General features: G+C 37.5%; 1 protein-coding gene across 3 annotated transcripts; it reads right to left on the bottom strand.

Moving 5' to 3' along the window:
* Positions 1-5,661: 5,661 nt before the first annotated feature.
* LOC112196093 lies at positions 5,662-11,099 on the bottom strand. 3 transcript variants are annotated; one of them, XM_024336392.2, is made up of 5 exons: positions 10,888-11,099; positions 7,325-7,433; positions 7,046-7,163; positions 6,799-6,951; positions 5,662-6,146 (listed from the first exon to the last, which is right to left on the bottom strand). In XM_024336392.2, the coding sequence occupies exons 2-5, from the start codon at positions 7,330-7,332 to the stop codon at positions 5,952-5,954; spliced, it is 474 nt and encodes a 157-aa protein (XP_024192160.1). In that variant the 5' UTR covers positions 7,333-7,433; positions 10,888-11,099; the 3' UTR covers positions 5,662-5,951. The 3 variants fall into 3 exon arrangements, with proteins under 3 accessions (XP_024192160.1, XP_024192162.1, XP_024192161.1); XM_024336394.2 differs by lacking the exon at positions 10,888-11,099 and adding an exon at positions 8,331-9,531; XM_024336393.2 differs by lacking the exon at positions 10,888-11,099 and adding an exon at positions 9,014-9,530.
* Positions 11,100-12,447: the final 1,348 nt, after the last annotated feature.

Raw genomic sequence — 12,447 nt, 5'->3', positions numbered from 1 at the left:
TTACACAAATGACTAATGAGGATGGGTAAAGCTATGTACATTAACATTTCTCATACATATTCTATTTTATATAATATTTACTACTCTGAGGACTCATGTAACCACTTTGAGGACACATGTGGTAATTAGAAAAAAAAAATCCTCATTAAAGTAAATAAGGTCTTTGTTAGAGTAAAGTAGGTTCTCATTTGAGTAATTAAGTCCTAAAAGTGGTAATTGTAATAGGTTCTCATTAGAGTAAAGTAGATTCTCATTTGAGTAAATAAGTCCTAAAGTAGGTTCTCATTTGACTACATTTAAAACAAATATTATTTATTTTTACACTAATTGTTGTGGTTGTCATAAAATGCATGTAAAAAGAATTATATTTGGTTAAGGAAACTACTAATGATATAATTAATTCGTAATAAAGACTACTTAACTAATACTAATTTTGCAAACTTAGGTTAGAAGTTTTTGTTTTTTATAAGGAAAAAACATAATTTTCAATTGTGTAATTGTCCATTAATAACAAGCATTAATCAAACATTAATTCACTAATAATAAAATTAATTAGTAATATAGACTATTTAACTAATAGTAATTCGGTGAACTTAGGATAGAAGGTTCTTTTAATTTTTTTTGAAAAAGGAAAAATCATAATTGTGAATTGTCAATTGATAATTAAATATTAATTGGCTTTATTGTTTTCAATTCAATTAGTAGTTTGTGTTAACATTTTTGCTTATTGGAAATGAGTAGCATAACCATTGGATATATTACTAATCCAATGGTCTAAAATATTTAACAAAATGAGGGTATGGGAAACACCAAGGTACCCAAGAATTCTCCCGAAGTATTGATGCTGACAAAAAAATTAAATTAAATTCTTCAACAAGCTTAAAGAGAATGAAAAATTGAAAGTAAGTCCTCCAATCTTCATAGGCTTTCCAATTCCATAATTGAAAACAATCTGTGAAAGCCAGATTACTTGCAAGCAAAGGCGAGCTATTGTGTGTGTGTGTGTGTTTTTTTTTTTCCTTTAATTTTCTACATAGACATAAAGAAGGGTAAAATAAATTTGAGGCCCATGATCATTGGGGGGCCATAGGCACAAGCCTATTTGGCCTATAGCCAGGGCCGGCACTATTGCACAGGTTGAATGGAAAACGAATATGTATAAATTGGTTTATCACAGAATTACATACGAGAGGAATCGTTCCAGGCTCGAGAAAAACAATGTCGTTTAGTTTGGCAGCATAGGAGGAGCAGCAGAAGTAGCGCAACTTCAGATGGAGTTAAGCTAGCACGAATTAAGGAGGCGTACATTATGCTGAAACCATCACTTCACGAGCCCAAGACGACTGACATTTTTTGTTTTGGTCCTTAACAAAATTATTGCCTTGGTTTCCTGGATTGGGTGAGACAATTTGACAAAGAGATATGAGACGAGTGAGCAGGTTGCTCCGAAATACCTACATGAAATTCAAAAATTACCAAAAGACTCGACCTAGCTACTCAATCAGTACGTGGTGAGGTCTCGTCAGGTTTGCCCCATTCCCACGCACATGACCATTCTTTAGTTTCTTCTTTTGTTTTCAGAAGCTGCAGAGAGAGAGAGAGAGAGAGAGAGAGTGATATTATTTCTGGTTGAACTGATATTTGATTTGACATGGTAGTGCCGTGGTATAGAGACTAGATTTTTAAATGATTTAAGACAGCTTTGTACGTATCAACTCTAACGGGTCTTTTTTCTTTAGATTGTGTTGGACTAAAAATATTCGTGATTTCACATGATCAATTTTCTTTTTTATCTCCACCAGCATGGCAGCACGTATTTCATTTTCACCAGTCAGTAATTATTTCCTCCCCGGTTCTCCTTTTACTTTTTCTACTTTTTACCAAAAATCCCTTAATGCTCTCAATTCTCATAGTTAATTCAGAGGAACGGGATGTAAAAGTGCATAACCCTTAAAAAGAGAGAAACAGAGTAATGTCATCCCCACACTCTAGGTGAATTTGTGATTTACTTACATTTGACACACAGACACACCCAAAAAAAAAAAATCTATATGCATGGTGCACAAAGTGACAAATTCAATTGAGAATGAGGAGCTTGTGTAGAAAATGATTCCTAGCCCTATAATCTGTTTAAGATTTTAAAAGGGTTCCCGACCAAACGAATAAAAGATCTTAAAGGGTTAATAATTAGGAAGAATAAAATTCACTATTATCTATCGATCCACTCTAAAAGGAGTTTACTCGAGAATACAAGTTGTGGAATTGTGGTGGAGGAAAGAGATAGAGCTAGAGGAAGAAAGAGCTCCAACTCTGAGTTTAGGGTTTAGGGAATACTATAGATTCAACTTTTTGTTATGGAATGATATAGATTTTATCTTGGAAGGAATCTAGTATAAAGATTCCTTGTCTTCATTTATCATTTTTCTCTCATGTTTAATAATTGTGTTACCATCTATTAACGGGTGTTATTTACTAGACATTTATTTTATTTTACTTACGAAGGAAAATTTATGTCAACGGACCAAGTCATTGATAATGGTTATCTTTTTGACAGTTTTTTAGTTCATGAAACGCCCGTAAATACAAGGAATACATAATTTTGCTTCCTTAACATTGAGTGTGAGTGACGTTGATGCTTTAAGAAATTGAAGTTTCAGATTAAAAAGTAGGAAAAAAGAAAGAGAAGTATTTTTGCCTCTAGCCGGAAGGAAAAATTTCCCTGCTTTTAACCTTTAAGATGTTTCATTTCAAAAAAAAAAAATATAAATAAATAAAATAAATCCTTAAGATGTTTAGACTTCAGTGTATAAGCAACCAGTGTTTTTCCTTTTAAGTTTGGGAATAGTAGGTGCTGAAAGCTATAAGCTTTTCTTCCACCGTGAATTTATTTCCGCCAAAAATTTGTTGGAGAGAAACTAATCGCTACCAACAGTAGCTATTAGCCAAAGAGCTAGGGATATAAACCCTTTTGAATAAAATAAAAAAATCTAGATACAAAACTGAGCTAGAGATATCATGCTCGTTTTTTAGCGAGGAGATCATCTCCTTCTAGATAATTGCTAGATTTACTCAACAATGAGCACCTGTCCTCTAGTATACGATCCCAAATTTCTTCTGGCTCATCTTCTGAAATTGAGGATACAGATTGTGGAGGGGGAGCAGCAACACCACCACAATCCTCGAGTGTTTCATCCTCCGACTTATATTGTTGGGGCCGGGGCTGGGGGCCGAATTGGTGGTTCTTTTCATTGGCTTTATTACCATAAAACAAATCACGAACAACACTATCCACCGGTGTTTCTTCATCATCATACTTGGGCTGGGAGCCTAATTGGGGAGCACTGTCATCATCCTTGGACTCATTTTCATCAGAATGTAAACCAAGAACATCGTCAGCCTTGGACTCATCATCATCAGAAGAAAATAAATCAAGATGTATTCCAGACTCGCGTGCACGTTGTTGAATGATGGACAAGAGCATATCGCGCATTGTGGATTCCAAAGAAGTATGAACAGACTCACTGATGTTGGGAAACCGGCCGCCACCCCCCAACTTACAGGAAAAACCTCGATGCTCCGGCTGTTGCTGCTTAGCTTCGTCATCAAGGTAGTACCATTCACAGACCACCCTAGCAATTTCCATCACGTACAAACCACAGTCATAAAAATTCTTCTGCTTCGGCATGCATCCCTCTTCTTTAAAATCATCATCTTCCTCATGATACTGGTAACCTATTGGCAAAAGAAACCCACGAGCATCCCTATCCCAACGAGTATAACCAGACCTCGAGTTCATAAAACCCCCATTCCACAACCAACTACGGCGAAAACCACGTTGATGATACCTCCAGGGCATATCCTCTTCTTCCCAATTCCGTCGCATCCTTTGTTTCTTCTGATTATATAGTTGCAACTGGTTTTCATCATTATCAAACCTTGTACAATGTCCATGAACTCCAGTACAATTAGTATAATCTCCATCAACTCTACTACTACTAGAAGAAAAATCTGCATCCATCATACTAGTATTAGTAGTATCTCCATCGATCATGGTACAATCTCCATCGACCACACTAGTATTGGTAGAATCTGCGACCATAGTAGTATCGGTAGAATCTCTATCTCCATTGATTGTACTAGTATTGTTAGAGTCCACGTCTCCAATATTAGTTGTCGTAGTATTGTTAGAATCCACATCTCCAATATTGATTGCATCAGTATTGGTAGAATCCACATCTCCACGAACAATTGTACCAGTGGTGGAGCTACTCTCAGCTGGTGTTGCCACATGTTTCTTGACTGCTCGGAAAAGCTTCTTAGCAAAAGAACCATTACATCCCAAGCTGTCATAGTGTACGAATGTATTTGATTTTCTGTAGTACACCAGCAAGCTCCAGTGGCTTCCTCCGTCGTTCCTGCCGGCATCTAGGTTGTTATTCACCGTAAACATTACAACCTGCTTGCTATCTACTTTGTTGGACTCCGCAAAGTCTTTGACATGAGAGTCATCCCCAAAATCCTGCTGCAGAAAGAATGAGAGGGCAGGCGAAACCAGAAGGATGTCATCTCGGAAAGACTCATGGGATTGAAGGAGGGCATTAGAAATATGGAGGAAGTAGAATTCGATGATGATGTCGTTTAGAAAGCGTGGGCCTTTAAGAATATGAAGCTCTCTGTTTGTCACCAGGACATTCTCGTACTGCAAGACCTTCTTGTTGGCCTCCTCCTCGGTCATAAAGATATACATACCTACAGCTAGGGTTACAATTAATCTCTCAGAGGATAACTAGGTATTTATAAAAACCTAATTAATCTAAGGGAAATCTAATCCTAATTGGATACAGAAAACTAGGTTGAAAATTCATGTGCATTAGTTGTATAACTCATGCCAACATATTATCGATTTTCAAATCAAGAATAATACAATCACTGATTACTAATAGGCTAATTATATAACATATACCTTATTGAGAGAAGTAAGCTGGGCGTTGTAATCTCCAGTAGAATCAAGGACGCCAAGAAAGCTATTTAGGTTTTGATAGGTTTTTCGTTTTTGGGAAATTTTTGATAAGTTCGATGCAGGTTTAATATGGTTTTGTTGTGTTTCCCTACCAGAGCAGACTAGGAGAGATTGATTCCTAGCGGGATTTTGTTTCCTTTTATTTTTAAATAGAATTAACCTTCCCTTATGATGCCTTGCTGGTCTTTAGTTTCTGTTTTTTTTTTTCTTTTTCTTTTTAACTTGCCTTGCCTCCCAAGTATTGCTACTTTCTCAGTTACTGCCCTTTTACAGTATTACAATTTACTAGGTGTGTTCGTATCAAGCAAATACTCAAAGGATTAGAACTTAGTAATGAAGTTACTTGTGGTGAGTGTAACTTTATGAATGACAGATGTCAAGGAAAAAGAAAAGTTAGAACTAAGAGATATTCTTATAGTATTATTTGTCGAACAAAGGGCCAATTGGTTTATTTGATTAAAAACAAAAATAGCTAACTAAAAGCCCTAGATTTTTTTTTTTTTTTGGAACACGTTTGAGGGAAATCGAACGCTGATATAATATAATCATAACCTATAACCCTAGAAAACATTGTTTCATTTTAGGGAGCAATGAACTATTATTTTCTTTTAGAAGTAAAATTAATGGGCAAAACCCAGACCGAACTAGCAATTTCAGTCTGCAATTACTTCAAGCAAATGAAGATGGATTCAACAACTTTTGACAAATAATGCTGCGAAGGAAACGTAATACAGTAAATGTGGGAGGTCTCCTGTGACACCAGAAATGCTAAATCCAGTATCATTTCTACTTACAATCACACACATTCGACTCATTTGGAAACATCAAAGCAGCTGTCAACATATAAGATAAACAATAGCTGCTCATCATAAATTTAAAGCTCTTGGACATGTGATTTTGAGTTCAGAAACCGGTCAATACTATACCCACATCAACTAGTCTCCATTGGTGCTTCCCCAAATTCAGGTTTTTCTTTATTGCCATCATTTTGTTCAATTTGTTCCACGTTCATGGTCTCTGAATCAATCTCATTAGTATCGGCTTCAGGTTTAGGGGATGCGACGGTTGGAGGAGTCAAGACCTCTGCAACCAGCTCTACTAGCTCATCAGCATTATCCTCCATGATCTGTGAAACATCATAGAAGATAAACAAATTGTGCAAACAAGTTCACATGTTCTTAACTTACACATAATTAACACTATATCAAGGGCATTCAAAATATATAAGGTTCGCTGCACCAGGTCCTTGGCAACAGATTGCCTTAGATCTACAACAAGAAGGAAAACACACTACGCCATTCAATGGTCCTTTTGGGGAAGACAGCTATTCCTTATAGACATTGGACACTGACAGCCATAGACTTCACCAATTATCATGTTAGTAAGGAGAAGAGCACACTGGTCACAGGACACAGGGTCGATCATGTTCGGATATCAATGGGTTATACCAACAGTTATGCGAGAATTTAAATAAGTGAATCCAGGGTCAAGAAATAGAAGATACAACATTCCACTCATCAGTTTTCTTTAAGCAAAAGTTGCTATAAAGTTCTAAACTATTTTCTCAATCCCAGTCTAATACAGTGCCTACTCCACCCACAATGCAGGGTATAAAGACAAACTCAATTACAGCAAATAAGTCACGACATAAACCCAATAGAAGAGCCTCACCAGGAGAGATGATACAAGATTATGAATTTAAGGAAAAAACGAAAAAACACACAGAAAAGCTCACACAATGATGAACAGCGAAGTAGAAGCAAATAGTAATAACACACCGCATATATTTCAACCACTGAAGCTGGCCTAGTGTTAATAATATTGAGGATCTTATCATTCCCAAGGTCATATTGTCTACACTTCTCCTTGAACTCTTCAACACTCTCTCTTGTGTGAGTACCAGCAGGAGTATCAACCAAATAATCGAAAACCTAAACAACGCAAATCAACCATACATCACTTTCTCACTACAAACGTGGAATTAAGAATACAATACAGGTGATAAAAAAAAAATTCCATCACAACCTTATACTCCGATTGTGTAACTCTTGCCACCCGTGATAGATCATTCTTTGAGGCCCCTTTAGATTTTAGGAATTCGAGCACTTCAAAATTGTCAAGTGCTCCGACATCAGCCTTTAGTCTGCAAGAAGTTGTAAAATTTGAAACTCATAAAATCCTCCCACCAATAAGTGGTTAAAAGAAACTTTAAATAATAGCTAAATGCAGTCATTCATAGAACCTGATTGGAAGTAAATAAAAACCAATAGTAATGAAAACCAAACATAGAAATTTAAGACATACATCTTCATTTCACCCAGATCTGAGCCTGAGACCAATATCCAACTATAGCAAAACAGGGTGTTCCGAATATCCGCAACGAGTCAGAACTCAGACGGTTTTTTGTTTTAATCTGTTTCAACAATAAAATTAAAAGTAAAAGTAAAGTAACCAAAATCTAAATCTGCTAAAGGAAAAGCTAAACACAATGCCTATCTTAACAAAAATAAATAAAATTATAGAGACCAAAACAAGCCTAAGATTTTCATTTTATAGAAACTGATAGGTGTCCAGTGTGATAAATATCATCAAATTAGGTACCTATATACCCTAAGAGTGGTCACATCAAAGTATCGAGAACTGGAAATTTGAATACGCTATATTGTCCTCAGTACAGTGAACGAAGAGAACATAGATTAGGCAATGGATAAATTGTACTGTGATTGATGCTACTCATCGTGCTTTTAACAAGTTCAAAATGCCAGTACCACTCTCCTACTGGCTAGAGGATTCTAAAATAATATATAATTTTCGTGCTCCCATCGCACAAATCGGGAAATCAATTGTAGAAATTGTTCCACCACTACACCACTGAAAACTGATCACCACTCATGTACTCAGATAGCAACAGAAAGCAAGTAAACACCAAGCAAGAGACTTTAACAAATATAGTAAACAAAATCATAAAGCAAGAGACTTTAAAAAGTAAATCACTATTTCCACATCTATAAAGCTAGTTATTAAAAAGACCAATGACAATAGATAATATGGATGAAACTTGAAATCAGACAATTGATGACAAACTAAATGTAGATAGAAAAGAAGTATTCTGAAAACAATTAAAAAATTAAAAATAGTGAGCCTCAGCCATAGCGACAAAGTGCTGAATATAGGAGCAGCAAAAGCTACCTTTCCCAATTTTAAACCCAAGGAACAACAGGCTTAAAACTAAAACCAACAGAACCAAAATAATTCTTCTAAACAAATAGGGAGTCTGCAATGAAACTCTCTGGCATACAAAGAGAAGTACCTTTCTTTTAACATTCGGTGCCGACTTAAAATTGTCATTTGCAAAACAGATGGGATTTAGCAGAAAACCTAAACTCTCAAGAATAAGTGCCGGAAGAAAACAAAACGGGGTTCAGTGAGCACTTGCTTAATCTTGCTAGTCAGAAGCTAACATATGTGAAACTTACAGACAAAACTAACAAAACTGAACCAATCCCAATCCAAATTCATAAATGAAATACTTTACTATTTGACAGTAATTCTCACAACCTAAAGACCGTGCTATTAAACAAAGTATAATCAACAAGAACATAATAACAAGTACCCTACTTCAGAGAAAAAATAGAAAGCACTCAAACAACACAAAACAACAGATAATAATTGAATCAGTACAAGATCAAGGCTGATTTCAAAAGCTAACAATAAACCCAAGAGCTCCTTTAACAATCATTATACCGAAACCAAAACCCAAAACAGTTCAATTGATACAGAGCATAAACAACATAGTACCAATACAATATAATTGATAAGCATCGTGCAAAGAGCACCCAAACTAAAAATCAACAAATTCAGTAAGTTCCCATGACATCAAACAACCAACATAACCCTTTATCGATACCAAACTCTCACATTCCATGTTAACAGCAGCAAGGCAGTGGATATAAAGAAAATAAAACAATTAACAAAGTAGAGAAGTCACTCAACAGTAAAGCAAGACAACGATAGATACAAAACAACCCAGACGAAAACCCATCACTTCTGAAAACTTCCTCCCTTGGCCTTCCCACAATTCAGTTTCAAGAGCAGGAAATCAAACTCTCATTCTCATTCCTTCATCTTTCTTCTTCTTCTAAAATTCAATCGAAGCTCGCACACAATTCTATAGAGCTTCACTCTCCTCCAATTTAGAAATACCTAAAATTCGCAGCCTTTGAGAAAAGCCCCAAACTCTCTAATTCTCTCCTCTCATTCCCTCTCCGTCTCCCTCTCTCTACTTCTCGTTCCTCTTTCTTTTTCAAATAGTTGCGCTCCCCTCCCCTCTGTTTTCTTTCTTCTTCCTTTGCAACTCACCTCTGATCTCCCCCTTCTTTTCTTTCTTCTTTCTTTTCCCTCTTCTTTTTCTTTTCCCGTCTCCTCCTCTCTTCTTTCTTTGCTTTTTTTTTTTCCTCTTCTTGTCAGCCCTCTAAAGCTGAAGTCTTATCCTCTTCATTTAAAACCCAATACCCAAAAACAAACCAATAAAAGAAATAAACTCAAGAACAATTAATATAAGTAAATGAAAACTGAAAGATAACTTGTTTTTAAAACAAAAGCGCCCAACTATATAAGTAAAAGAAATAAATCTTTAATTGCTTGAAAAATGTAAACCCAATTGAAAAGATAAATTGGATGTGGGGTATCACACTGATAATGGCTAATTGGCTAGTGTGGTAACCCATTTGGGGATGGCCTAAATTCAGTCAACAAGCTTCCAGTTGTTCTGTAAGTTCAACTTTCTGTTTAACTAAATCCCCATCTACAGAAGGAAACAGAGACTAATCCACAAAACAATTCAAGATTAAATCCACTGTAATGTTCTGATAAGCTAAGAGCCCAAGAGAGAGTTTAAGTAAACCTGAGCAAAAAACAGGGTAAAGGACAAAAGTTGATAGGCACTAGAACAGCTTGAATTTAAGTCATCAAACGCTAGTCGAGCGGTGACCAGGGGCCTAGTGCCTAGGTAACTAGGCGGGCGCGTAGAATAAATAAAGTAATAAGTTCCATTCCGTTAAACCTAGCCATATGAACATTTGACAAATGACAACCCAATCAACCCCTTTAAAACTAGCCACATGGAAAATTGGCATTCAAGCAAATGAATACAAGACCAGAGATACCTCATATTCATAAACAAGTTCCATTCCAATACTACTCACATATAAACCATTAATCCAAAAGGCTCTCACAGCAAAAGGAGGGCAGCCTGCTTCGAACGCTTTTGGGAATATATATAACATTGTCTGAAGCAATCTAATGGCATTGCTTAAATCACTTTTAAAACAATCCATGTTGCTCGTAACTGGTAGTTATGGATCGGAATGGAACCAAGACAGAATGAGATGCGTAAAAGAAAACAACTCAACTTTGAAGAGATAAAAACATAGTTGTATTAGCAGTTAACAATACAAACATTCAACAAAAGCAAAATGGGATTCCTCGACAGCACACCAATGCGACAGAAGCTGGAGCAATGTTGAGCACAGAGCATTACCAGCTACTGAAGCAAGGCATATTGTAAATACTAAAAACAGAATATAAAGAAAGTAACTGAAAAACTATGAACAATTGCATTAGTGCATGGTTACAACATTAGGCATATCAGAGTTAACTCAATTAAGAACGAAGGAACTGAATGAAATCAGCTGCCCATTATTGAATAAATTCTAAACAATCAACAATTCAGGCTACTCAGCAAGTCATCAACCCATCAGTTCTATAATCAAACGGGAGAAATTCAGAGACAATATTATAAGAACATTAGAAACTCAAGAGAGAAAGGAAATAGAGGAAGGAGTATAAGACCCAGAAGAAGTAAATACCTCTTTATCAATTTAAGATAGTTGGGTTGGACTTGGAGCGGAGACCGGAGAAAGAGGGGTGGCGCCGTGGCGGAGACCGCCGAGCTAAAGCTTAAGATATTTTCTCTTTTTGGGTCCCGATAAATTTCATTCCCGGGGTTTAAAGAGGGTTTAGTAAAACCCAATACACCTCGCGCTTCAGAAGCCCGAGGTTTTATAAAGTCCTACTCACCTTCTACTGAGAGTAAGTCGAGCGTGTTTACCTTATCGGTAATTGATCAAGAAAAGTATGCTTAATTATAGTTGGATTTACCAACAGTGAAAAGAATTATTTTTAAATTAAGTTGTTTTGTTTTTTTTTTTTTTGAGAAGAGAAAATAACCATTAATCAACAAAGCTTACATTGGGGGGGGGGACATGAACCAAAACCCCAAGAAACCGCGGTTACAGAGACCATTAGGCCAAAGGGCCCAAACTCTAACCACCAAACGCCTATTTCCAAGGCTACGTTGAGCAGATAAACCCGAAAATTCCAGTAAAACCTTGTAATCAACTGCGAAGAAGACAGCGTCCTCTTCAACACCGTGTCCGAAGGTGCTAGACCACGTGTAAAGGATCGTTTATCAGCAAATCGACAGCAAAAGTAAACCAGAGTTGAACAAAATCGTCCTCGTCCTCGGGAATGACACCATTCACATGGCTTAACACCTACACCAATTCCTAGCTCAAGAGAGTAGGAAACCAACCCTAGCTCAAAAGAGTAGGGACTTATTAAACCTAAACAAACCAAACTAAAAACCCTGACCAAAACCAAACTAAAAACCCTAACCAAAACCAAACTACAAACCCTAATTAAAACCACACAACACCAAAGCCCAAAGACAGGGGCCCGGCCCAGAGCCCTCTTCCCCCAACAACACCCAATCACCGCAGACAGCCATTCCCCCCGCCGGCAACCACCATCGTCATCACCCCACTGCCTCGCCGTTGCCTGCCATCGCCACTCCACCATGCCAAGTTGCAAACAGAATCTACATCCTGTTGACAATCCCACCCAGATCCAAACGCACGATAGAAACAGCTCCCTACAGGGAACCCTTCTGCCGCGATTTGACCGCCGCCACCATGATGCAGCCCGCCTAGGCGATGACTCCGAGTCTCTCCGCCGGAAAGAACCAAACCGCCGCAATAACTCGGCCGTCGTCGCCCCTGAACCCAGAAGGCCAGATCGAGACCGATCCGCCCAACCCGAACTCAAGAGCCCACCCTCCTCCTCCTCTGGACCGCATCTCTGCACTAAGGGCCTTCCACCAATCATCACCGTCATCCTCTCCCGGGCCGGAACGCAGCGGCAGGATCGCCGGTAGCGCTCGGCCGGGAGAGAAACGAAACTCCGCCGGGATTCCTCCTTTTTTCCTACGCGCGTGGGGCGCGTTCTAGAGCCTCGGAGGAGCTTTTAGCAGCATAATTAAGTTGTTTTGTTCTTAATTATTAAATTTACAACAAACAGTGATTGAGTATAGTTTTTTTGTTTGTTTTTTTGTCAATAATTGACCAGCTGAATGATATGGGAGTTGAACA

This window comes from Rosa chinensis, chromosome 4 (assembly GCF_002994745.2).
Source record: "Rosa chinensis cultivar Old Blush chromosome 4, RchiOBHm-V2, whole genome shotgun sequence".
In the NCBI taxonomy this organism is placed as follows: Eukaryota; Viridiplantae; Streptophyta; class Magnoliopsida; order Rosales; family Rosaceae; genus Rosa; species Rosa chinensis.
The sequence above is the reverse complement of the archived record's forward strand: the minus strand, read 5'-3'. Positions and strand labels throughout refer to the sequence as shown.